The 27,664-nt window shown below is 40.3% G+C and overlaps 1 protein-coding gene across 1 annotated transcript in view; it reads left to right on the top strand.

Moving 5' to 3' along the window:
• Window positions 1-5,579: 5,579 nt before the first annotated feature.
• Window positions 5,580-27,664, top strand: part of ARHGAP28 (Rho GTPase activating protein 28) — a 73,197-nt gene continuing 51,112 nt past the window's right edge. The window contains exon 1 of the mRNA XM_066329297.1: window positions 5,580-5,753. Coding sequence (XP_066185394.1) covers window positions 5,629-5,753 — 125 coding nt within the window. The 5' untranslated portion in view covers window positions 5,580-5,628. The remainder of the gene's footprint in view (window positions 5,754-27,664) is intronic.

Below are 27,664 nucleotides of genomic sequence, written 5' to 3'. Positions count from 1 at the left end.
TTGTTGTTTGTAGCCTTAAAAAAAAAAAAAAAAAAAAAAAAGGAATACCTTTCTTAAAACAGTGGTTAAAGGTGGAGGGTGGGGAGGTTTAATGTGAATATATACACATATCCTAAACGAATACATAAACATAGGTATACACACAGCCTCTTAGGAGTTTGACTGGCCCCTGGAAAACAGTACTTTTTAAGGTTCTGTCTGGTTGGTTTTTTATACGAAAACCTATTTTGCTATTTCATTTTTCATTACTAACCTATTTGTATGATGTGTAATCTACACACATTCATAAATAAATATAATCTGAATATGAGGACTCAGTTTCCCTGTACCAAATTCAAATACCTAACCCAATTCTGCTCTTTCAGAGTATCAGGACATAGCCACATGAAAATGCTCATTGCTGTCTATCCGCCACCATTTCCCCCCTTCCATGCTGCAGAAACCAATTCCCATTTTCAGCTTGTGCTTAGAGGAACATTTCAAAGAAGCAACCAGCCTCTCCCAGGGCTACTTTTCTTAACTTAACCACATTACCACTCCTTCATGTAATTTTAACTTACTGCCTCAGAACAAAAAAAAAAAAAAAAAAAAAAAGCAGACCACAGCATTCAGCTGTGGATGTCAGCTGTCCAGGATGAAGTGGTTAGATCAACATGTCATGAAGGAGCATAAGCCTCATGGATGAATGAAAGGATATGAGATTTTTCTCAAAGTAAACTTCCAGAAAGCCCTATTGTGGCAGACAGATTAGGGAAGTTTCCTTTTCTGAACATAATTAATATGGGAGTAATATATGGGTAGTTTCATCTGGACTAAGGAGAAAAAACTTTCGAGCTCCTAGAAAATAAATGAACATCAGTGTTAAGCAAGAAACTACACAAAGTTGCTTAAAGAATTTTTCTATACTTTAGTATCTTTTTTAGAATAAAAGAATCCATAGTAAATCAATTTTAAAGAGCATTAAAATTCACCAAAACGTGATATATATTTAAATTGAGTCTGTAACTGAAAAATGTGAGGCTATATTTAGCAAAGATGAATGTTTTGTTTCATACTTTAATTACAAACCTTTGCAAAACCACTAGTTGCCACAATACCTGATTTCTATTCTCTTTGCTTAAATAGCCTTGTTAATTAACCTGCTTTAAAAAGACAAGCAACAGTTTCCTCTGTTATTTCTGTTCTCAGTTTGAAGAGACAAAGCAGAATAACAGATATTTTTCTCCAATTTTTTATTTTTTTGATTTATGACACTTTCAGTATTGTAAAAGCAGTGGGTCTCACCCATGCCCTTACATTTCTAGCTGCCCACAACAAGGCACACAAACACCTCTCCTTTACAGTAGAAAGAAGGACTCTAATCCTTTCAGCAGCGCCAGAATATAAGGTTCAGAGGCAAAACCAAGATTAAAAACTACCTTTCATGACATATAAAATTATCTGAACAGAAATATATCTCAAGACACACCAAAAATTCTCCTGACAAAAAGTCAGCCTCCTCTCAGACAGTTATTTCATGTGAATTTGTACTGAGCAATAGAAGACACACACACCACTGCCCTTGGCTTTTATGCAATATTGTGTCACTGCTTGTTCTCAGACTGTCCAGGTGCTTTTTGCTGACATCAACTCTTGGGTATGATGAGGCTTTCTGCTCCCCACCTCTCAAACATCTTTCCATCCATATGAAAAATTAGAGACAAGTAAGATATACTCTCCCCCCACCCCAAAAAACAAAAACAACAACAAAACCCAGGGGTTCTGGTTTTGGTTACTTTCACACAGACAGATACAAAATTTATTGCAAGAGGGATGTGGAAATTTAGACACAGTGCTAGGATGACATTTTTCTATGTATTACCCACTCATTTTCCCTTGATTTAATCGGTGAAAAATGCTGGGCTTTACACAACTTCCTTAGAAAACTTTGTCTAACCCAAGTTGAAATTAAATTGGTCCAAAATTAACTTCAGAGTTTTGCTAATTTTTATTCTAACTTTGCCCTGGGTAACTTAAGCTGGAAACAAGTAATGAAATTCAATACCCAGATATTTTTGTGTGATTTGTAGTTCAAAGAGGAATCTTCCACTTTCCAGGGCTCTATGGGTCTACTCTTAAAATATAATGGTGATTACTCCCACCATGTCAGGACAAGAACCCCTAGCTGACAAATCCCATTCCTTTAAGTAACAACACCCCCTGACCAGAAAAGGCTGCTTAAAATCTATTTGAAAACATTATAGACAAGCAACAGACATTAAATGTGCTATGCAAAGGTTGCCTGTCATTTTGCCCCCAAAATGGTTATTAATTAATTCAATGTAAATACAAAATTGATATTAATAACAACAACAGTTTCTTTTTCATTTCAGTAAACTTGAACTAGTGACTTTCTGTGTGTTTATATTTCTGGTATATGGCTCTCACAGATATTCTTTGACAGACGAGTCTTGATCATACAAATAAATAGCCACTAACATTTCTGAAGTAACAGGTCGGTAAAGATTTCCCACTCCTAGTTCTCTAAGTTCAGACCAATTAATCCTTATAAAATTATTTTTTATTAATAATTTTGCCAAATGTGTGAAAGTGCAAAGCATTCCCCTTACTAGAAGTACAACATAAAATTTACAAGCACAAGCCCCTCAAGTATGAAACTCAACACAGCTGTTCGTGGGATCACGGGCCACAGACTCTTCTCTTGCTGCACCTCCACTTTACTGCTTGCCACCAAAACCACCCTCACAATATTTTTTTTTCTCATTAAAATGGCATTTCCATAGTATTTGAAATGTCTAGGAAGCTATTAACTATCTGAAAAAATAACTAGAACGATCACAGTCCTGAGTACTTCAGAGTCTAGTATTCAAGAGAATCTTGCAGAAACACAAACATGTTGGACTAAAAACTTTCCTTGCTTCTTTGTAAATCAGGAAAAAAACTTCTCCACTGGGAACAGAATTGCACAGATAGAATTGAATCCAGCTCATGTTTTCTCGTGCACTTTTCTTATGTCTTTATCTCCAGCCCAGCTAAAACTCTGTTTAAAGGTTGATGTCTATCTCTAGTTGATTCAGCATATTTTTGGGGTTTCAATAATATGCAGATGTCTAACCCCAAGAGCCATTAGCCATATAAACATTTTTAGCTCTTGGTTTGATATATGTCTTTTGGCTGATCAGTTTTCAAAATATCTATTTGTACTTGTGCCAAAGAGTCTGCCATTCCCATACAAGCCTCCAGTTTGTGCACCAGCACTTTATAAATCTCCAAATAAAATCTTCTACGTTTATTTTTCTTAGAGAGAAAATCCCATTTAATAAGTGTGGGCCTCCTTTATTTATATGTATTTTTCTATTGAGATGGTATCTGTATACTTTCTAAGTAATTTTGCTGTTTGAGAGCTTTTATTATGGAAAGAGAGAAAAAAAATAATACTAAAAACATATTACATTTTTACTGTGGGCTTTATCTACACATAGCTTGAAGCACACAATCATCACTTTTTGGCTGATGGTACTGCAAAAAGTCTAGTGTTATGATAGAAAGGAGAGGAAAAAAGGCTTTCCTGGAGTTAAGCCAATATTTTGTCAGCACCCTGATCTAAAGGACACCCACTCCTTTTTTGATAGTGTTTGGTTCCTTCCACTATATGTTTTTTCAGGTGTTTAACTTCTTGAAGTAAATTGTGAAGAACATCCTTAAAGGGCGTCAGCAAATATTTTATAACATACATTTATCAATTTTTTTCTCTCAGATCCTGTTTGATATATACATATTGTCTGATTAATATTCAAGATATGTATTTGCCAAATACGAATTTCTATTAAGAATTTACTCCCTCTCATCAGAGAATTATATTTCTCACCTTCTTGTCCAGGAAGGAAAATGTCAAACCAGGATAGGACTAAATACCAGTCATCAGTAATCACAGAACACTGGTCATTGCATTCACCCCAGCCATCACTGATGGCACCATGGCACATGGTCCCAGTGCTGTGGCAGTAAGTGGTGCTTCCAGAGATAGCTCAGAGCCTTCTCCTTCACTTCTATCACCTGTACATGGCTGCACAGAGGCTGCCAGAAGGCCTCCATACTGCCATGTAAGCAGCCTGATTTTATCCTGGGCAACCTGGCCTTAAAATATTTAACCCAGGATATCTTAACAGCAAAGCAAGAGCAGCCTTACAGGCTCTGTACATTCAAATATTTATGCTTCCTGGGTGAGTCTGGCAAGAAGTGCTGCCAAGTGTACCTTTATCAGTGCCCTATGCTGGCTAATTTAAAATTAACTTGGGCACTGCCTACATGAGTCGCAGCAACATGTTTGACTGAAACCACTGCGTCCCTCCAGGCAGGACACCCAGTTCAGGGGGAAGGTGGAGGTGAGAAGATCATTTTGTGATGCAAAACCTGAGCTACTTCACTAGCTAGGGAGACTGACAGTGTGATATAGCACTGTATAGCTGCGCTGGATAGAGCGCCCTCACTCAAGGGAGATGCAAGAGAGGAGACCAACAAGCATTTTGTGGAGAGCCTGCGCTCAGGATGCAGCTGGCAGCTGTGACAAAGGTGCACAGAGGCTGGTCTTTCACACCTGGATTCACAAGGTGCTCAGAGACCTGTGGGCCAATGAGGAAAATTCGGGACATCCTTCACATGATTTCATAGGCAGGACAGTAGTTTTCAGCAACTGGCATTTATCAGAAACTTTTCTTTTTAAAAAAAAAAACCCAAACACTGAAGAAGCGGGAGAGGAAAATAAAGGCATATGCAAATATTCTCACTTTGTCCTACAGAGTTGTTTTCTCTGAGTATTATTCCAGATTTGGACTCTGGAATTCTGATTATTCTTCTTGATTGTGTCCTTTTGAGTGAAAAGCACTTAATTAACATACAGAGATCAAGTTAAATCATGAAAAAATATCAAGCGTCTTGGTGTCTATTTATTTACAGGATTGCTCCAGATGAACACACATTGTTGAAAAAATAATCCACTCATTTCCAGCGTGTTTCTAATTATCTACACAGCCATATCAGGCAAAATGAAAGCTTAATCTGTTTTCAGGGGACAGCAAGTGCAGTTCCTTGCCGTAGAAATGACCCGGCGTGCAGGAAATCACAGCTCCCGCTGCTCGGTGATTTAAACGGAGCAGAGCCCGCTCGGTTTCTGCATCCAGAAAGATAGAGACTCTGCTCCACCAAACCATGTGTTGTGTTGGAGTGGCGATCAAACCAGCAGAGTGCTTCACTTAGACAAGACTAACTCAGGAGCAGGAGGAGTAGTAGCAATTTGCTGTTAAAAGGAAACAAACAAAAAAAAAGGAAGTAAAGAACTATTCGGGGAAGAAGCGTTCGGGGAGGAAGTGTTCCGTGCAGGATTATCTCAGGTTTCTCGTTTCGTAGGAACGTAGTAACTTCCCCGTGGGTTGTTTTGTGGGCGGTGTTTTTTGAATCTATGCTAATTCCGCTGGGCTGACGGGGAGGGTGGCCGTGTCTCGGTGCCACAGCTCTGCTGACAGCCGGCGGCTGTGGCCGGGCCATGGGCTGCCGCTTGTGACAGGGCCCCTCGCCCTCCCGCCGGGTCGCTTCTGCCGCCAGCAGCGGCGCCGACATGTGCCTCTGACCATGGAGATGAAGGACTCGGGCAGCGTGGTGCTGACAGCCTACCATCCGCACAGCCCGGCCAGGATCCCGGGCATGGAGCAGAGCTTTGTACAGGATGTGCCCCCCGGCCATTCGCCCGGCAGCAGGTAAAGCTGGGGTGGGGAGCGGGGCCGAGCCCCGATGTGTGGCCGCTCTTGGCCGTGTGTGAGCAGGAGAGCTCCGACACTTGGGAGCGCTTTCCTCTCGCACGTTCCTCGTCCCCGCCGGGGAAGTGATCAAGCCCAGGGCTGCGGGCTGGGAGGGGGGAAACTCCAGCGAGTGTTTTAAATCTTGTAAGTCGACAGATCGGACCAGTTTCCTGCCCAGGATACTCGACAAGACAATCCCTGTGAAAAAAAGGCACGTGAATCAGGCTTCTGCTCAGGTCGTTTAGGACTGTATAGCCAAAAAGTGAGGTGGCGGGACTGGCTGAGCTTGGCGCTCAGAAAGTTGATCCTGGCTTTGGTTTAGAGGATTGTTTAATTCCTTCTCCGTTCACTCACCAGGTCGGACCCAATCCTTGTGCCTTTCTCTGCGTAACTGAGGTAGCTGCTTTGCTTTGCACAGCCACATACACACAGTAGGAAATTGCATCGGTAAAGACTTAGTCTAAATACGAGAATTCCTTTCTGTTGCAGGAAACTAAGTATTGTCTTTAATTAATGCAGTCGTGTGTATGTTTACCTTCCTGCCTTGTAAGAATGCGTGTGTTCGCACAGTTCAAAACTAAGCAGTTTGAGCGGGTTTACTGTTTTAGAAAATCTGATCTTTCTCCTAAACATACATATCTGAGTTTTGCAATTTTCTCCAAAAGAAGCGATACAAAAGTTCATAGTGTAAAAAGTTGAAGAAAGTAGGAAATCTTGTATTATGGCTTGACTGAAAAAATAAGAACTAAAGTCGAAGGAAACAGCAGATGACATTATCCCCACAAATTAAGTCTGTGTCTTCTCCTAATAAAAATAATGATATTTGCTTCATATTGTTTATTTATAGCCAAATAGCTATTTGGTTTTCAATGTCATTATTTAGATTAGCTGCATCTTCCTGTTCTTTGTGTGTTTCCCTGGCTGTCTCATAAAGATAGCTCCTTTGTTCTGGTAAACTGCTGCTGGAGAGCAGTACCAAAATACACAATTACATGTTGAGAAAAGAAACAGAGCCTGGGCTTTTAGACGCAGTAAGAATGGCATTTGCTACTCAAAAACAGGGAGCAGTGGTTTGGCATTGGGTTACAGGGAAGCATGGAGGTTTTTTTCCCCTGTGCTCTTCCCTTAGGAAGAGCACTAAACTCAATCTCACTGTAAGTTTGTGAGCAACAGAAATGTGGTGTTTTGCTGTTTTTCTTGTAGGTGTGCTAATTGTTTTAAAATGCACTTGAAACTTAAGCTGAGAGAGTATGAGGGTTTAAATCACACACATAAATCACATGCGTATCACTTGCAAAAAGCAGAAGTGCCAGTTACAGTTCCTGAAAGAAAAAAAAAAACTAAAGCGGATCCTGTCATTTTGACGAGGAACATATTTTGGAAGCTCCTGCCATGAGACAAAGCCAAGTGTCTCTCTCTGTGTCTACCTATCCATAAGATTTTGGTGCTGTCTCCTCTTTCTTGTCCTCAGCTGCCCACAGCTGTCTAATACCAATAGCCAAATTCTGCCATATGGGCAGTCAGTGGCTGTCTGAGTTTCCAAAGCCTGTTCAAGAGAGGGATTTTATTAACCCAGCATGAAGTCCTGTGGAATGCAAAACCCACGAAGGCAAATGCACTGAGTGTTTTAGCAAATGGTAAAATAGGCTCTGGTTTAATCCCTACTTCATCTTCTAAGAACTCTTTCCTGGACTGCATTTTCTCTGCCGCCATCCTAATGCGAGAGGTTTTATTATAGAGTCTGTCTGGTGTTCCTTGATCCCTAGGGCAGCTACCCACACTATGACATCCTTAACTCTTCAGGAAAATGATTCAAAAAGGAAGGAAAAGAACAGAGGTGTCACCCTTTTCTTGTTCGATAACAAAAACAGTTGGGACCCAGAACGTGACTTTCCTCTCAAGTCAGCTGCTGAAGTTACATGTAGCTCTAATGCAGTCTCTACTCAAGATGTTTATCCATGAGAATAGAATCTGTCTTGGATATTAATTAGCCTTTGATTTGGTTAAGTGCTGACCAGTTCTCTCTCAGCTTAGGGTTCAAGGTCCTTAATTTTCCTCTCCTCATAGTATTTTCTTGCTCTAGAGTGAAGCACTCTTTATATTAGAATAGCTCCACTCACCAGAGTTGGGCTTAGAGGTGTCTTCCAGCTGTTTTCTCTTGCAAAAACTTTCACTTTCGAAACTTTCTAATCAGAGTTCTCTCACAAAAAGTGGAACCTAATGCAACCTCAGCCAGCATTTAACTGCACCACTCCCCACCATTTAAAAGATAAAAAAAGAAGGAAAGATTTAAGTAACCAACATGAGCCCCTAAATAAATGAGTAATCTTAAACACTCTTGACAGTCCAGACACACAGCTGAGGAGCCCATGTACGCCAAAGGTTACACTGACAGATGCATCAGACCACTTGGATTCATATTCACCCACAACTCTCACAGAGCCAACCAGGCTGGCATCCTGTGTGCATTTCTAAAACACTTTGCCAGCATCAGGGTCAGCAGCAAGTACAGCAGCTGCAAGCATTTCCATTCCTAGCCCATCATAAGTTAGGGAATAATAGCTGTTGAATGGAGGAGGTTGCATCAGTGTGCAGTGAAGGGTGGAGAGAGAATTCATGAAAGTAATGAAGAGGACTGTGGGATGAAAGTTTGACTGCATAGAGATGCTATCACAAATTTGCAAAGGAGAATTCCAGCTTCTAAATGTAGTGTTGGGTAACATCAATAAAGTGGTTAAGGAAAGGGACCACAGTTTCCACCCATTCTCCAGAACGAGAGTTCACCAGGGGGACTAAAGACAGTGATACTTAAATATCTTTGTTCAGTTACCCATATAGTTCAATTCTATATTTTCCTGTTTCTTGCATCTTGCAGACTTATTTAGCCAGTTCTATATGGGCTGGGGTGAGCGCTGAAAACTGCAGTGTTGAGTTTCTTAGAGCTCCAGGAGAAATGTCCAGACAAACCTTGCTTTAATTCTGCTAATGTAACTAGCAAGTTCATTTTCCATTTTTCTCGTGGGATATTAAAGTCTCTTTCCTTAGCTTGCCATCTGCTTTTATGTGCATTTTATAGGCATTTACAGTACTCGTATCTTATTTATTTATTTATTGCTTGTGAGAATGAGGTGTTGGGCAGATCTCTATTTTGTTTGTTTGGCAGTCAGGCTAGCTCTAACACATATGAGTATAGTGGGAAGGATTCCTGTTCTTGTGGCAACCTCATCACTCTTTTGTAATCCTGTTTATTAGAAAACAGATGTCACAAGTACCAGCACCAAAGAACCCAGACTGTCACACTATCACTGTCAATACAGATCCTGTCCCAGTGCAAAGGTAAAAGTGCTGATTTATGTTACGTAATGGTCAACTTTGGCTTCCTCATTCCAGAGAATGAAGGACTTTGTAGTTGTGCACAAATACTGCTCCTGGATTATATAGAGGAAAAGTGGGGCCATGGCCATATGTCTTTCTCACATCTCCTTTTTATCCTGTTAGGAGTAGCTAGGAGGAGTTATTCCTGTGCTCAAAGGAAACAGGCATGACCTCTATGCCAAATGGGCAGTGAGCTCTCTAAGGTAATTATGCAATTAGGGGAAGAAAAAGCATTCCTAAGTGAGTCATGCTCCGGCTTTCCTTGACTCCAGTATGATAATTAGTGTGTTCCTCTGCTACCAGCACATCTACCAGCAAAGGACACATCCTGCACTGCAAATCAAAACATTTTCACTGCAATGAGTGGCTGTCACTTATGTGTGCATGAAATAAGAATTAGGGGAAAGAAAAAGCATGTTCATAGGGTTTGTTCCTGCTGAATGGGGCGAGAGCAGCTTTTAAAGTGCACATCAAGCTTTTTATCCCTGGAGTAACCTTTTCAATCGGTAATCATGCAAAGAGCAGCATATATACTACCAACCCTAGGAGCTTGCTATGTAGGTAAAGGACAAAGTGAATCTCAGCACTATTGATCAACACAGCCAAGAGCCTTTCTTACCTTCTTCCCTTGGCAACTTAAAGTCTGGTACCTCAGTTGTTTCAGAGAAATGCCTTCCCAATCTCTTTGCGTTCAGCATTCACTCCTCCTACTCTCTCCTAAGTGGGGTGACTTTCAGGCAGACATCACTAAACTGAAGAGTCAAAAAAGAACAGGAATATTTTCTGTATTGGTTGAAAAATACTGTGTGGATTGAGTTACCTGCTGGCAACTTCCAGGATCCCTGCTCTCCAGGTCTAAGGCTTGCAGATTTGGAGCTGATAGTCATGTCAATACACTGGACAAGCATGACACCAGATTGTTTGGCAGGATTCATTCCTCCTTGCAAGCCCCAGGATGCTCCAGATAAGTGTCAAGGTGAGGTAAAGTGTCCTGAAATAATACCCTGGAAGGAATACAACTGCAGGAGGAGTCTTTATGCACCAAAATCTGTCTTGTGACAGGAGGAGCTATGTGAACAGTTCAGGTTTTATCCCAACAGAAGCAGATTTTATCACACTGAAGTAAGGCCTCTATGCCCCGAGGCCAGGTGATCTGGGTTAGATTTCTGTCAGTGCTGATTGAGCAGCTCCCCTGGTCAGTTGTATACAAGTGATGTCAAGAATATTTTCTTGGTGATGCAGGATAAACAACCTTAACTATTTTGGATGTTTATCTCACTCTATCATAAACTTCCCCAGAAGACAAAAATGAAAATCTGGCTCCTTTTCGATACTAAATCTTGACATGACTTGGGCCTTTTGCATTAATTTGGACTAAAAAGCTATGAATTTAAAATTTTAAAATGTACTAAAAGTGGTAAAGAAAATCCCACAAATCAGTAGCGTAGGAAAAAAAATCATTGGCACCAGCTGGGCAAAGAATAAATTTTGTGTAAAAAATGACCCTTGTTACAACTTACAGAAGCTTTCTAAAATATTATTTTTAAAGTATATTTTTATAGATGCTAAGAATGATAATTCTTGATGAAATATTTACCAGGAGGATGCATATAAATAAGTCAGACAATAGTAGACACGCTTTTCCTGTAGGTTTTAGAAATACTTACAGCACGTCCTCTGGGAGCCACACTGAGGAATGTAGTATTTATAGCCAGCTCCTTGTGTTATGGTTGAAACTGGAGTTGGCTTCTCCGGTTTCTTTTTAGTTTGGTGCTCCTGCTGCTCTCCCTGGTACCTCCATATGTAGAGCTAATGAAAAACATCTGGCACTGTCCCTTTGATCATTTTGTTTGGTTGAGCATTTAGCCAGCTGCCCCATTCATTTTTAACTAAGTCACTTACCTCTGATTACATGAGGGTTGGAGCTGCCTGCAAAAAAAAAAAAAAAAGAGTAGGTCCTGAGAGCCCTGCATGCCCTACACAGACACGTTCAGATTGCATCTGGCAGCCTGACGTCACTGGTGTAACAAACTGCCGGGAGTCCACAACCTTAGTGTTAGTTTTTCACAGGAGATCACAATAATTGCGTGCAATATGTGGAGAATGTGCAGAGGTGGCAACTGCAAGACATGACTATGGAGTACTAGTAAAAGTACTTAGCTAGAACAGGATCCCAAAAGCACCTGGTTAGTGCTGTACAGATACAGAATCACATCCTGAAATAGTGTGGGGTATCCACAGCAAACAGTCAAGCTAACATCCTGGATTTCAGCTAACCACAGGAGAGCAGCCATTTGGCCCACTGCGATGCTTAGCTCCAGCTGGCCAGGCAGCATGGCAGAGCCAGCCCAGCTGGCAGCACATCTGCTAGAGGGGCAGGATCATGCTCTTTGCAGCTTTCAGGTACCACCATGGTGGGTGCATTTAAAGAACACAGGAGAGGTACTACTCAGAGCATAGTGCCAGAGTCCCATCGCAAGGTGTTGACTGAAGCGAAGCATCCTACCTGGCATTTTGGGCCCCCTTTTCCTGCCCCCTGCTTTGTCTCTCAGTGGAAATCAACTCACACCACCCTGGTCTTCCAAATCCTGTCTGAGTGCTAGGGACTCAACAGGGAGACAAAAAAAGAATGCAAGGGGGTGGGAAGAAGAGAGGAGCAAAGGAGGACAGGAGAAAGACCACATTCCTAGGTGTATTACCTGATTCGCATCCTTCTGTGCAAATAAAAGGATCTGGAGTCAGAAAATAAATAACTCATAAATGTTGTTTTCTAGTGGGGTAATTTACCGCTGGGCCTCAAGTCCCACCAAACACATGGGGTTTGGAATGGCATTTAAGTAGTGATTTTGAAGTCAAAACATGAAATGGTTTCAAAGACAGGTTGTTTGAAAAAGTGCGCTATTACCCTGAAGGACTATTTCAGCAGAGATCAGCAGAAGTGCTTTAGTTGGCATCCCTTGTAATTAATGCAAGGAGAAGATTGATGATCTGTGAGGGATCCCTCATTTCTGTAATTCATTTTTTCCCCTGCCATATCTTAACTTTCCAGACACTGTCAGAGTCTCTGAGGGATAAACACTAGAGCAGGGAGCCTTTTATCAGCTTCTTTGTTTAAAGGCAGTTATGTTTTCTTATTTAGGATATTATGTGTAAATTTCAGCCACTGGAAGTCTGTGGGTTTTTCAGATGTGTAAAATCATCCAGTTTAGAATGGACATATGTTGGATGCTTAGGCAGAAGGCAAAGGAGAGACAGAAATCTCTCCTACTGAATGTCGCTGTTAATGAATTTCCACCTGAGGACTACACAAGCTTTTTTTAAAATCTCCTGGTGCAGAAGGTCCTCTGAGCAGATAGTGAGCAAGAGAATGACCAGAAGGCTTTTTGTGGAGGGTAGAAGAGCCCTACCAGAGAGAGACAGAGGACAACAAGTATATATGGAGAACAAGCATCAGAAGATGTAGAATCCAGCTGTGTTGACATCATTTACCAGATGAAAGACAAGTAAAGCAAGAGATAAGCCAGAGAACTGTGTCTTGAGCACCTCTGCATGAAACCTCAGAACATCAGCCATCAGGTTACTGTCACAGTTTGCTACCAGAGGTGGAAGAAACTCTAGAGCTTCATATTTCTTCGTATTTTACTAGAGCTAATAAAAAGCCCCTAGCTTTCAAATGGTCAGACTTGGGAAGGGCATAGTAAATGTAAAAAGGCCTGAATTTGACTCATGGAATTGTAGATTCTTTGCTGACTACACCTCTTCATAGTCTGCAGATAGCCAGACTATATTAATCAATGCAAAACATGGGTATGGCAGTGGAGAGCCTCCTCACCATCAGTTTGTCTTTCTCTGAATAAAACTCGGAACAAAATATCATCATACCTAGTGGTCAAGAGGAAATTTAGAAGTAAGAATGACAGATCCTTTTTAAGGTTAACCTTAGTATAAGAGGAAGAACTGGGTAGTTGTATCATTCAAGCTAACATGAATTAGCCCTTTCTTTCATTCTAATTTAATAAAACATCAATAATAAATCATGCAGTGAAACATCAAGTGGGATATGAGTCTTGTTTATACATATGGACTGAGTTAATGGACACTTAGGGGTAGTAATAGAGGTTTTACCTCTGAACTTTGTGGAAATGGAATCAAGTCATCAGAACTCACATCCTTTTGTCAATAATGTTGCTTACAAGGCATGATCTGATTATGTTATCTCCTGCCTTAAGTCAGGCTAACTTCTTTAATAGTATTCTTGCAGAATAGGGCATCTGTATGAAGTCCTAGATAATTAAAACATAAGAGTGACTAGGCCTGTTTTCTTTTTTGCAATACTTCTCTCTGTTACTCAAATATTTTGAAAGCTTGAATTCTAAATATTTGTCCGGATGTATCAGAGATGATTATAAAATCTTTGCAGTAAATACAGGTGAAACATGGAGCATGAAGGCTTAGGGCATTCTCTGAAGATGTTTTTCAGGCTCGGCTGTCCTTGGCCATTTCTGAGCCAGATGGTGCCCATGTCATGCACATGCAAGGAAGTGAACAGAAACAGTGAATTTATCCTGATGAACAGAGACAAGGAAAGCCTTTGTACTCAAGCTGCAGTAGGATTTTAAATTGCAAATGCTCACTTTTGGAGAGGGTGGGAAGAAGGAAGGCAGGACAGCCTCTCAAGCAATGGAAAGGTTTTTTAAGTACATGGGAATCTTTTGTCACATGCTGAAACAACAGTGTCTGCCTCATATGAGGTCCTTCTTACATCTTGCACTCAGAGGATGCATTTCACTGTAAGACTGTGTGATCTGCTGCAATCCTTTGATGCTGCCTTGTTTGCTTGCTTTCTTCCTTCCTTCTTTCTTTCAATTAGCAAAATCAATTAATCCATGAGAATTTTACATTACTGGTAATGTAAATTTTCTGGAAGTACTCATTTATTCTAATTTACCTCTGTGTGTAGAATATGGCAAGCCCATAGATGGAGCATGAAGTTTATGATTATCCATATGTCATTGACAATTCACAGAGTATATGGCAAACAGTGGAATTATTTGTCCCACAAGTCAAATATTAACTGGGATTTTCTTCAAGCATATTTGTTCAAATCATCTGTTGCCTCTGACAATGAGTAGCAATTAATAATAAACAAAGAGAACCTATGTCAATTTTTGAAAAGCTTCTTCATCATACGGGACCTCCATGTTCTGTATTTAGGAAGCATACCACATATTTTTGGAGGAGACATTGCTTCTGCAGCTATTTTGTCAAAATGCATTTCATCCTTAATGGACTCCATCTCTTATGCTTTTGTTGACTATTAAATTTGTTTTACGAGGTTTAGCTAGCCCTGGCCTGAAGTTAACTGTGCCACACTCAGCAATGCAGTAAGATCATGCAAGCCAAAACAGCTTGTTTCAGTCTACACTGAACACTGAAGTAAATCTGTAGTTAATTGCCTTAGATGTCATGCAACAATGAATCACTAGTTTTAAGTAATCACCCATTTGTACATGGAGTTTATTGTCATAGGATGTCCTTGGAGGCTCATTTTCTCTTTCCAGATTCAAACATGGGGTATGATATTCATGTGGATAACAAGGATATCTATAACTAACATCTAGTGCAATCAAAAATTCTAAAAGATACAGTTAGATTGTAATTTTCAGAGGTGACCTTCTCCTTCTTACATGGAACTTTCTGAAGTAAGAAAGGCATGAATTGCTTTTTTGTTTCACAGTATTTTTTTCGCTTCCAGACACAGGACACTGGTATTTGTGTACTGGCAATATTTAGGCCCAGATGTGATGTCTTTATTCTGCTGAAAATCTGCATTACAGGGAAAAAAGAACCAAATAATACAATGAAAAAAAACCGTAAAAACCAAAGAGATTCAGTCGGACACCATATGGTTTAACAGCGAGATAATAAACCCGTGGCTTTAGTGGATTTCAAGATTACCACGTAATGACTGCACACAGGAATTCAGAACACATTTTCGTGGGGTGGCTGCAAGCAAACCTGACCTCCCTCTGCCTGTGTCCAGGAGCTGTAGGGCCACGTTAGCACAGAATTTGGCCCAAGCCAAAAAACAGCTGTGGTCACACCCTACCTCAGCTGCAGGCGTCTGGTCCTGGGGAGCCCATGTCCAGCCCACTGACACGACTGTAGGAAACTTAAAGGCTGGAATTCAAAGTGTTTAAGCTAATGCTTCAGGACTGATAAGGAGGAAAAAAAAAAAAAAAAAAAAAAAGTATGTGTTTTTCTGACCAGGCCACTCTGCTGATTAATCGGTTAGGCTGGGTGTTTTCAGATTAAGGTACATAAACAGGTATAAAGTTACACCACATTTTTCTCAAATATGCTACAACCTGGAAGGGAAGCTTTACCCAACTTACTTGAACCATAGCAGAATATCTTGTTCTTTTGTGCAAATCAGATTCCTACAAAGGAAAAGCACATGAAAAAGAAGTGCTGCTTGTGATACTCACTTAGAAAAGCTTGTTGACAACAATATGAAAGTATTCATCATCTGAATCCCTGTAGACTCCGTCAGAACAATCAAGGGTACAGCAGGGATCCAGCACTAGTTCTGATGAATAAATTTAAGGAATTTACATTTTTATTCTGTTAGATTTTTTCCCTTTAACTTAGATAATCCATCTGAAGAGCAGAGTTCTGGTCGTCTGAGAGAATAGAGCTTAAAAAATCTTTTATTTCTTAAACAAGACTAAGGCCAGTCAGCATCTGAATATCCATTAGAATCATCTTTCTAATTAAATTTTGTCAGCTAGATCAGAAATATGATGATGTTCAGAAACTGCATTGAGCCACATTCAAACACTGTAAATAAGGTTTATAACCTTTATTCTTGAGCTGTCAGTTCATCCTTTGGTTTCTGAATAATTTCATGGCATTGATCCAGTGCATCAGTTACACTGAAAAAGACATTGACCACTACAAAAGTGGGTGGAAAAACATCATTCAGCAGTCAGCTGGGTATATCTGCTGAAAGTATGTCTGTAATTTTGTGAAGGAGATGGTGTTACTAAGAACAGATTGGTTTCTGAGACTGCCTTGAACCCAGCCAGCTGTAGTTAAACCCTCAAAGGCTGACAAAGTGCATTCCTAATTATATCAGTGGAGTGGATGGCTAGATTAAGTTACCTCCTTTGAGACTATTGGTGATGAGTTTCCATCACTGTGACAGATTTTATATTTCATACAAACCAAGGGGACCTCAGGCTGTGTCACAATAGGAATGACCCAAATTCTGACATGACACACACCTGCAGGGCTACCCTAAAGCCCACAAATAGCCATATCCCATTAATTCACTGGACATAATGATAGCATTTGATAGGTGATCTTTGAAGACGTCAAAAAAATTTGAACATAGTATGGGATTAATCTTTGAAATTAGCACATCAGTTTGCACTAGGCACCAGAAAAAAAAACCCAGGAAAATCATAGACAGTGGGAAGATTTTTTTTCTGGTATCTTTAGAGAAAACACATATTTATGGCTTTTTCCATCTTCACAGGGTCTTAAAACATTCACTGACGTCAGTATGCTTAAGCAGCTGGTATAGCTGGAGATAATAAGCTCAGTATTTATTTTTCTGTACTTTTCTATGATCTGTATTTAGTTAAAAACTTAATACCAGTTTTTAACTCCCTATAAAATGAGTAAAGCCCTATAATGTGGTTACAGCCGATCAAAATTACCATCTCCTGAAGTTGACTTGAGAGCAATGAGTAGATCTCAGGGATAAACAGTGAACATGACATCCTTATATACAGTGAGAGGAGTGACATACTCTTACAGAAGGGGAGGAAATCTCTAAGTCTTCAATATCAATTTCATATTTGATGAAAAGTATTTGCTCACTTTGCAAGACTGCTGTTGTGCATTTTATGTTTAGGAGACATAAGGAAAACTGCTGTTTGCTTGAGCAGAGGGGACATTTCTCCCCTTTCTCGCTCTTAAACCATGATATCTAAAGCCAGAAAGACAGCACAGTGTTCTGTTCATGACACCTGGAAAATCCTGTTTAGAGTTAGGTGCTGTGATGGGCTGATCAGATAAGTCACTCTGGAGAAGAGTACAAGTTTGTTTTAACTGTTGAACTGTGGAGACTAGACAGAGTTGAATCATTGGATTAGAAATGTAATTGACTCTTACCACACTGTGGGTCAGACCTAGAACTCCTCCTAGTGACAGTAGGCTTTGGGCTTGCCTCCGAAGATCTAGATGTCCTGTGTCAGCATTCTGTGACTGACTCTGTAGCTTCAATACATGTTGCAGTTCTTGTTTATTGTCATTTTATCCTGTTCACTCCATTCTCTTACTTAGAAGCGCCTAAATTCCCCACAGGGATGAATCAGTTATTGAATTTCTCTGCAATTACATTTCTATTGCATCCACTTTGTGCATTTACTGGACTTTGATGAAAAACAATAAACTTAGCCAAAAACTACTGAGCTACACAGGAAAGATAATTGAGTGGGGCAATTCTGTAATGGTGACCCATAATGGAAAAACTTAGTAAGTTCAATGGGATATTTTTCCTTTTAGATTCATCACAGTCACTCTTTTGGATTGCACTCAGAGAAATATACTTACAAATGGAAATATTATCACAAGTTAGCACTGGACCCCAAAATCCAAACAAAACAATGAAGCTAGACAGACTTTCCTTCCTATTCCGATTGCATCACTGGAACCACTGCCTAGTAAAGGGATTTTGTTAGAAAAAACTTCCTTCTGTGTTTTTTACAGTGCTGTGTGTCTGCATTCCTGCTCATTTGTATGCTTGATTAGCTGAAATCAAATACAATGATGCAGATCTCCAAGCAGCTATAAAAACTCAAAGTGAGCAATACTAACAGAAAGAAAAATTTCTACGTTGCAATCTTCATGGGAATTGCTGTGCAGAAAGCAAAAGAGCTGATGCAAAATCATGTATGTGTTATTCCTCCATCTTATTTTTTCATTTCATAAGAGAAGTTTGCTTTTTAGTGGACTTGAAATATCTTGGGAGCAGGTAACAAAGGATGTACTGTTTGTGTCTCTGCCTCATGCACAGCTGTCCTCTGGCCAGCAGTTTGAAAGAAACAGATAGATTTTAAGAAATTCTGTAAGTATTAATTGTGGGATTTTTTTTCCTATACCTGTGATATTCTGTGTGCTTTTGGTATTACTTTTGAGTTTTGCAGAGTTAGTATTTTGTAGTTTTGGAATGAGTCCTGTAGATTTTAAGAACGGGGAAGGTATTCTGGTTTTTGCAGGTGATGTTGTATCTTCTAGAAATGGTTGAATCGGTTCTTATTATAGACATCAATTGAAATTATTAGAAATACATAGATGTATAATTTTTGGGTGCCCAAGATAACATTGGTGGAGATTTGTGTCATCCTGTCTGTATATTTAGAATGTATCACTTATGTAAAGATAAAAGAAAATAATACACATATCAGAATCTTAAGCAAGAGAACTTCCAATCATTAATAGAATCTAAGGGAACTTAGAAGAAAACTCAGAAGGGTAAAGTGGCAATTACTTAACAAAATGAGAAGTGCATACGTAAAAAGGAAAACACACCTAAGATCTACTTTAATGCCTATCCCACAAGTGCCTCTTGCTAGGTAGTTGAGGGACTTTTTTGCATTTGCCTTGTTGTTGACAAAATCTTGGCTAGTCATTCTTTGAAAATGGGCAATATTTGACAGCATTGGAAGAGATCTTGCTGAGTAAATACACTTTTCCATTATTAAGTAGTAAAGTGAAGGATAGATTAAAATCATGATGAAAGTAGATGAAAGATCATCAAAATTCTTTAGATGAGGCTTATTCTTGAATTCAGTGTTTTGTTTTGATGTGGTGCTTTACTTAAATTACTGATTTAATCATGCACTTGTTGGAATTAAAGCTGTTGAAAAGTTCTGTGATTGGATTATGTGGAAAAGAATGTTTGTGACTAGAGTATTGAGTAGGGATTGTAGAAATTATTACTCAGTAACTGAGACACACACGTTACTGGGCGTTTTCGCAAAGAAAGCATACGAAAACACACATTCATAGCAGATGTGATGGCAGAAGTTTTTTGAAAGGTCAGGTCTGTACATTTCTTTGATGCAACCCTTGAAATGCCAACTGTCAAATGATTTACTACACTGTATTTGAGTTTTGATTGCTATCCTATACAATATGTAAATAGGAAAGTCCTGCTTCCCTGGAAATTATGATAAGAGAGTAACTTCTTGGTTAGCTGTGATTGACCTCATGCTACTATCCAATGTTTGCCTAACAAAAATGAAATTAATTTGTTTTGCATGAAAAAAGAAATCAGATAATATCATGAGTGGAAAGCCTTGACCTAGACACATGTACTGACTGTACCATAGAAAATTTTATTATTTACGGTATTTTTAAGTATTTAGAAATAATTTATTATTTACAGTATTTATAAGTACTTTGAACATTTTTTGATGGATGGGCTGGTTTAATCCCATTGACAAGGTAAATAATGAGAGCAGCTCAGTGGCTCCTCTGAGTTGCTGTGGTTATCTGATTTTCATTGGACACAAACTTTATCATAAACTTACTCTGAGTAGTAGTACTTGCCCTGTGTTTTCTGAAGGGTTTGCTGGGCTTGATTTGCACATTATTGGTCATATTCTGTTTCATATAGAAATGTTCTATACAGAATTGTTGGGCTGTGTTTTTTTCACGGATGGACAGCTGGGGCAATTAATTGCATTGTCCAGTTGCTCATGAAAGACAAACTCAGCTGACTTGTAAGCTTGACAGCAGGATGTGCCAGGGGGTGCTCTCAACCATTTTTCCCAGCTCATATCATTGCCTCAAAATGTTACAGGGAAGCCAGGAAACTTTCCCAGTCAGTTTTCAGAACTGCAGCTCTATGGCAAATCTATGGACAGAAAGTGTAGGAGAATCAAAGAAAAACCCACCCACAGACTTGTGTACCTCCTGTAGCTGTGACAGCTGCATCTATGGGAGCATTTTCTGGAGGACACTCTAGAGGGCTAGGCAGTTCACAAAAGCAAAACAGCTTAGTTTCAGTTTTTTCTTTGTTTGATCAAAGTTATTGTCAAATTCCCACCAAACTCATAGGTGCTGTCTGGTAGTCGGCTATCCCCAAACGACTTTCATTCTTTCCTAGTCTATTAGGACTCAGAATCACAACCAAGTTGTGATGACAAGACAAGCTGCCACTTACACTGTGAGCTTTTATAACCATTTAGGGACTTGCTCTTAGTGTATGTCTAATAAAAAGTGACTTAACTAGGCTTTTATTTCTTTCATGACAGAATTACTCTGAGTTATGCCACATTTGCTATGGACTAAACTTTCATATGACAGTTAATATAGCTCAGTTCCTAATTAGGAACGTTTCTAGCAGTAGCAATAACATTATTTGTCTTAACTCTTATAATTATATTAATCTGAAACTCCTTTCCCTGAACCAAAAGAACTCCATAAGTACACCTAGGAAAAGAATTTTCTTGGATGATGGATGTAAAGTAAAGGGGCATTACTGCTTCCTCAGCCCCCACCACCAACTTTTGAGATAAGAAAATCTATGTTTCTCAGAAGTTCCAGGTCACGGTAGCCAACTGTCAACTTCTTACATAACAACACAGCAGCAGGAATCATCACTGAAATTATTACCCAGTGAAGTTTAATTTATATTGGCCAATTCACTGGCATTGTCATTCATCAGTTCAGGATCTGCAGCACAAATGACTTTGAGAATGAAAGCTCTGAGAACACATGTTAAGTTCATCTACAATTTCTGTCCAAGGCCAGGAGAAGATTAATGCAGTCATGAAAGCAAAGGTCTGGCGCCTCCATCAGCTCCTTTTCCAGTTGCCTGAATGCTGAAATGATCACAGAAATTTCCTCTTAGGTCTAACTGCACAACCCACACACATGCACAGCTCCAACAAAGTGATGACTTGCAGCCTGTGCAAAAATACCCCTAACCTGCCTGGCAGCCAGCTGGCGTGCCCTAATCCAAGCTCTGAGGCTCGGACCCGAGCCCAGACTGCTCTGTCTTGAGAGTCAGCAGTGCCAGCAGTGCAGAGAAAGAGGCGCGTGTCCCACCCTGGCTGGAGCCCATGTCCTCCCTGCAGCAGTGTGGCTCCAGCTAGGACAGCTTACAGTCAGGCAGTGCTCAATTTCAAAAACATCCATGTGAAAACTGGCCTCTGCACAAATCACAAGTCTGAGGAAGTTCTGGAGATAGCTGTAACGATGCTGAAAAGGAAAAGGGGGAAAGCCATGAGCTTGTTTAAAAAAAAAAAAAAAAAAAAGCACCAACTAGAATTTGATTTTTTTCCTGCTGCCTCCTGGCAGGTGACCTCAGTGGATGCATGAATGCTGAACACTGCCTGGCAGCATTCTCGCTTCAGTTCAGTTTGAACCCAGTTTATAAACAGGCAGAAAGCTGCTTTCCATTGTTTCTGCTCAGCCATCTTACCTGCCACCATCCCCAAAAAACCCCAAGGCATTAAAATAGCCTCTGATGCAGGCAGTGATACTCTCTAGTGCAATAGCACACTAAACACGTTTGGAGAGCTCATTAGAGGACAGTCAGCATTTTCCTTCCTTCAGCAGCTCCCAGCTCCTGATGGTCCTTTTCCAAGCACTGCTGATTTAAGTTAAAAACAAGCAGCTAATTTTCCAGCTCTTACTTTAACTCCATACTTGTGAAAAGGTGATAAGGGACGGTTTCAGTGCATTGCCCTGCTCTGCTAGTACACATGGATTGTTTTATAGAAAAGGCAAAGCAAAAAAGGAGCAAAAGGGAGAGAGAAATTAAAATGCAAACTTAATAACTTATTAATATGCCAAAGCTGACATAATTCCATCTGGTTTATGTCTGGTCCCTATTTGGAGCTTGATCCTGCCGGGTACTTAGTGCTCAGTGCTGTTCCCTACAGCTCTCTCCAGAGCACACTTAATGTTTAAGTGCTTTACTGGATCATGGCCAGTGTGCTGAGCACCTCAAAGGAATCAGACCTAGCTTAATTTTTCTGGTTTGTAAAAAAACTCTTCCCAGTTCTGAGTCCCGGCACTTCTAAATGAGATTTTTCCTTCTCCACTCCAAAACCCCTATTTTTTTTTTCTGAACAGGCAGTTCCAAGCAGGATTAGACCACTGGTTGCCCAGAGTGGAAACTCCAGAATAGACTGCTGGCCCCTGAGGAGACTCCAGGGGACAATGTTTTCAGTTGAGCTGAGGTCCTACCTAGAGTTACTCAAAACTCCTTTTGCTCAGCATGTGAAAAACTTCAGCCACAGAGCAGAAAGGAGAGTGTATAATAAATTCTCGGGCATACTTGGCATATAGTCCAAAGGGGCAATAAGCTGTCAAATCAAATCAGAGAAATCCCTAGTAAACCAGAATTCGTGGTGTGTCTGACAGCACACACTACATTAAATATTTCAAGTCGATAGCTCCAAACGTGGCTGTCAACATGATCTGCAACCTCCGTGCACTCGACTTCCATCTCTTTCCAATAATAGTGAATCTTTGTGAAGAGCTGCTGTAAATTACAATTACTAAGTAAATTTTTGAATCTTACCGCCGGATTTGTAACTAGTCAGAAGACCATGGTGAAAAAGCAATGATGAAGCAAGCAGAGACACTTTTGGCTGTCATGGCAAATCTGCTCAAGGTTTTAGTTTTAGGGTCAGGCTGTGTAATTCCTTTATCAGCTGATCCCTAACACTTTGAAAATCCTTGAGGTGTACACACTCACTGTGGTGTGGGCTCGCCTGTGCTCCGCACCCATTCGTGCACCCATGCATGTGTGTATTTGTGGGGTGTGTGTTTGTCACCTGCAGTGCATCAGCTGTGGTGCTGAAGTGCACCCAGCATTTTACCCATGTGGAAAAACTCACTCTCTAGGAGCGCCACTTCTGCTCACCTGCCCCATGCTCACTCTCCGCTTCCACTACAACAAGGTTTTACCAGCATTGCAAACATCCATCTGTCTTCAGATAGCTGGTATATTCTCTAAACAGACAGCCAGAAAGAGAAACAAAAATAAAGGAAATACATACCTCTTTTCCTCAGTTATAAGATTAGCCCAGGGCCTGAAAAAGCCAAAAGTATAGTCCTAGATCACTGATTGGATTGAATCCACATTTATCATACCCTCTGAGAGTAGAAATCATTCTTCACTGGACCAGAGCACTATGCCTCATAGGACCCAAGACAGCAGCTTTAAAATTGCCATGTAATTGAGTATCTCTGGCCATGTAATTGGAAAATTTCTGGCCTTTTGTTTTTATTGCTACGCTTTTCTTACACTCCTAACTTTCTGAGTGTATCTAGTGAGAAAGAAGCAATTCCATCACTGAAATGTTGCTATCTTGGGGTTATAAAATGACGCTTTCTGCCTGAGCTGCAATGAGAGCATTGTTAGGGAGCACAGCACTGTGCATGGGCTCAGGTGGGCTGCGGGTTATTGATGGTAAACAGTAATTTGCAGGGTAGCTGGTACAAAGGACAGCAAGCCGGAGGTTTTTGTTTCTGACTCACATCTCCAGTGAAGAATAATAATAATAACAATAACAATAATAATAATAATAGTACACAGGGACATTTCCACAGCACATGGAAACAGACACAGCTGGCATAAGCACAGGTGGCATAAGCAGCCGACTGCAATTTCATGATCACTGTAAACAGAGCTGAGTGTATGCTGGAATTTTGTCCAGAATAGTGGACACAGCAGTAGCTGCTGCTCTATCAAGGAATTGATTCTCATGGGAATTCCTGGTAGGTCTGTTGCATCCAAACCCACAACCACATGTTGTTGGGGCAGAGAGTAAGAGGCATCTTTGTCATTTAGTGCATGCGTGTATCCTGAATGGGTGACATTGTCAGATTTCACTGCCTCCCCTTTACAACACATGCTTTTCCCCATCAGCCATAACCCACCACTGTTACCAGCTCATGTCCTATAAGACATAAATTGCCTTCTCAGCTCTTATGAGGCCTTGTGAAACACTTGTCCATTGGACCATCTGAAGAGCACTGCCTGCAATTGCATCAGCTGGCAAAGGAGACTGTTACTCCAGTCTTGGCAGTGTTGCCACAAAAGCCTTTTTGAAACACCATCTTTTATCAAATAACTTGAATTTTCTGTCTCTCTGATCCAGAACTGTAACTTTCATCCAGTTTTAATCAACAATTTTCTTCTGTCTTGCTGATGCCAAGAAAGCTCTGCCAGTGAAACCACTGGTGCTGGGATGAGTACCAGCTGTTAAATGAACAGGGAGCTGAAGAGCTTTGCTGCAACAGAATGTTGCAAGAGGAAATAACTTTCAGATAACCATCTTGCAGGACTCCATGAAACCTGTGACTTTGTCATGTGGCTGGTGTCCTCCTCAGACTTCCTACCTGGGTTTGTACAAGTGTGACGGGGAACAAGCTGTGAATGGCAGGTTCAGGCTGACCCTGAAGTGCTCTTCTATCTCTGTTTGTGAAAACCATAGGTGCAGGTATATCTTGTTTGCAGGAGAGTTCTGTTGAAGCTAGAGATTTCTCAATGCTGAGAAAAGCCTTGATCTTGAAAGCATGCAGGAACCCCATCCAGGCTTTTGAAGGCATGTGCATTTTACAAGGAGCATGCCCATTACCCAGTGCATTTGCCAGCCTGTGTCTCCAGTACCTTCAGCCATTCAGACTTGCACAATTAAAGGAAGACCACCCCTTTCAGCAGTACTAATTATGGTCTTGGTTCCTTAGGTGGCACTGGCATGAGTTTGGCTGCACTGGGTGTGCCAAGTGTTGATCATGGTGGGCTCTAGGTCTCTGGGTTGAAGCCAGGAAAAGATATCTGTGGCCTCAGCTACAGCTCATGCCCTATAGCAATGGTAAATAGTACTATATCCACCTTTTTTTTTTTTTTTTTTTAATCTCATGCTGATATTTTCAAATGGCACATATTTTTGGGGGGCTTTTATGTTGAAATGTCTGCGATAGAATGGGTAACATATTCTTTCTTTTAAACTTGGTGATAAAAGTTGGGGTTTTTCCTATTCTCTATTTCACTGCATTGTACAAAACAGGCATCTCAAATTCTGCCTGACTGAGAGGCCCAGTTCTGCTTTCATGTCAAATAATTAGTAAAATCTTACACAATATTTATACATTTTAATTAGATATGTCTTTGACTTACGTGTGTTTCTTTGACTTAAGTGTGTTTACGTGTGTTTAAAGGAATGGCAATTTGTAATGGTGTGTTTAAAGGAATGGCAATTTGTAATGGATTGAGCATATTCAGAGTCATAATTGTGTACAGCAAGTAAAAAACTTCTTTTTTCCTTTGTATATTTGTGTGCAACAGAATTTTCAGATGTGATGCCTATTTAGTTAGGGAATTTTTTAAGTCTTTTTACTGGAACACATTTCATGATTTACAGTCCCAGTCAAGTAATACTGCCATGTAAATTAACATTACCTGATAAGTGAAACTAGTAAGGTATTTTGTCCAAATTAAATCTGCACCTTTAAGGAGAAGCAAATTAGTAATCAGAAACTCACCCCAGTTCTTAAAATAAAATTACTGGCCAAATATGAATCTGGCAGTTACTTTTGAAGTTACATTCGTGAAGAACATCTGTTAATATAAAAGTATCTTGATACATTACAGTGGTTTAGCTGTAGTTAGTTCAGAAGTACTTGGTTAACATCTAAGGGAGGAAGGAGAATAAATGTCTTACATTTGGCAATCAGTAAGCCAGGGCTTTTACCCATTGCTTGGCTTTGTTTGGGTTTAAACAATGTTCCTCTGTTTTTGCTCAAGCTGCAGTAGTCCTTTAGCCCTTGATGTCATGCATCCTGGGTTTTCTATACTCTTTATAATAATCTTTAAACCCTCAGCCCACATCATATGTTATGAAAATTCTTGTTTTGGAGTAGAGGCTGGCAATCATTTTAGACAGCAGGAGCCCTACCCCTGACATTTCCCTGTGCGTCAAAGACATGGCGCAACATCAAGCAGAAGGAGTAAAAGAAAAACAAGTTTGAAAAATGGTTTGGGATGAGAAAAAGCAAAATGGGGAAGGATCAGCAAAAAAGATTGCTTTTAAGGGTCAGAATTTCACTTCTTTTGAGGAGTAATCCAAGCTATACCTAGAAAAAACTCTTTGAGGCAACAGTTGGTTCAGGGTGTAACGATGGTTGGACTCATGGTGAAGAGTTGGAATATGGTTGGAGGTTGGAACTTAACAATCTTAAAAGTCTCTTCCAACACGAAGTATTGTAACATTCTATGGTTCTGTGATTCTATTGTCAGGCTGTTGCCAGAAGTTGGTTCTGAGGAATACAGAAAACGTAGCATTACAGACAATCAGCTCAGGTCCTTCTTTCCAGGTGAAAACGGCTTCAGCAATATCATCAGTACTATAGCTTGTATAACAATGCTTCAGCAATGCAAGCAATTATTTTCTTCTTCTTCTTCTCCTTCTTCTTCTTCTTCTTCGTCTTCTTCTTCTTCTTCTTCTTCTTCTTGGCTGTGTTTGTTCTAGGGTTTGTTATTCATGTCCTCCTCTGTTAGTAAGTCTTCTTCCAGACTGTCAGTTTTTTATTTTTGGCCTTCATGGTTTAGCTTTCAAAGAAATATGGCTCTAAGGGACATCAAGTGACTTCCTTAGGGAACTGTTCTCTACATCTTTGGGATTAGGATAAATAACAACTTGTCTATTGTACTGTTTAGTGCAAGAAGCAATACAGGCTTCTCTCGGAGGACCTAATAGGAGAATATTGTCAGAGGTCACCTTTGACAATTTGACTGAAAACTAAGGGAGGAAATAGTGCTTGTCCAAAGATCAAGCATCCACCTGAGAAAAGCTGTGTTTGCGAATTCAGCACAGAGCTCAGCTCCCCCCTCACATCGCTCCAGACGCTGTTTCCAGTGTATATACGGCTATTGCAGTGGGCCCTGCAAAACAAGCTCAGTCCCTTCCTGCTAATTTCCTAGAGGAGGAGGGTTTTCCACCAGGCAAGTTCGTTTGTCAAGGTGACCTTCACAGCCTGCACTGAGGACTCCTGCAGATAAAGAAAGCCGCCTCAATGTGTTTGTGGAACCCAGCTTGGCGGCCCACAGGCCTCTGATGAGGAGACATGGGGCATTGCCAAACTAAACCCCTCCTACCATTACTCCCAAGGATTTCTCTGTTCCACGGTTTTCGTCAATCAATGCTGTACATTTTGAAATGCTTTACCATGCTCTGTAAACCCTCTCCTCTTGCCTGACAGGTTTTATTGTCTGAATGGTCTTGAGGTTAAATATTCTCTTTTGAAAAATCCCTGTTCTGTAAATTAATGGTCTCCTAAGCAGAGGTAAGACTACAATTAAATCTTAATCGATCATGAATGTAGGTAGGACATTTCACAGATCCTCTGCCAAATCCCAGACAGAAGAAGCAGATCTTCAGAGATCTCCTAAGAGAAGG

This window comes from Sylvia atricapilla, chromosome 1, assembly GCF_009819655.1.
Source record: "Sylvia atricapilla isolate bSylAtr1 chromosome 1, bSylAtr1.pri, whole genome shotgun sequence".
Lineage (NCBI taxonomy): Eukaryota > Metazoa > Chordata > Aves > Passeriformes > Sylviidae > Sylvia > Sylvia atricapilla.
The sequence above is the reverse complement of the archived record's forward strand: the minus strand, read 5'-3'. Positions and strand labels throughout refer to the sequence as shown.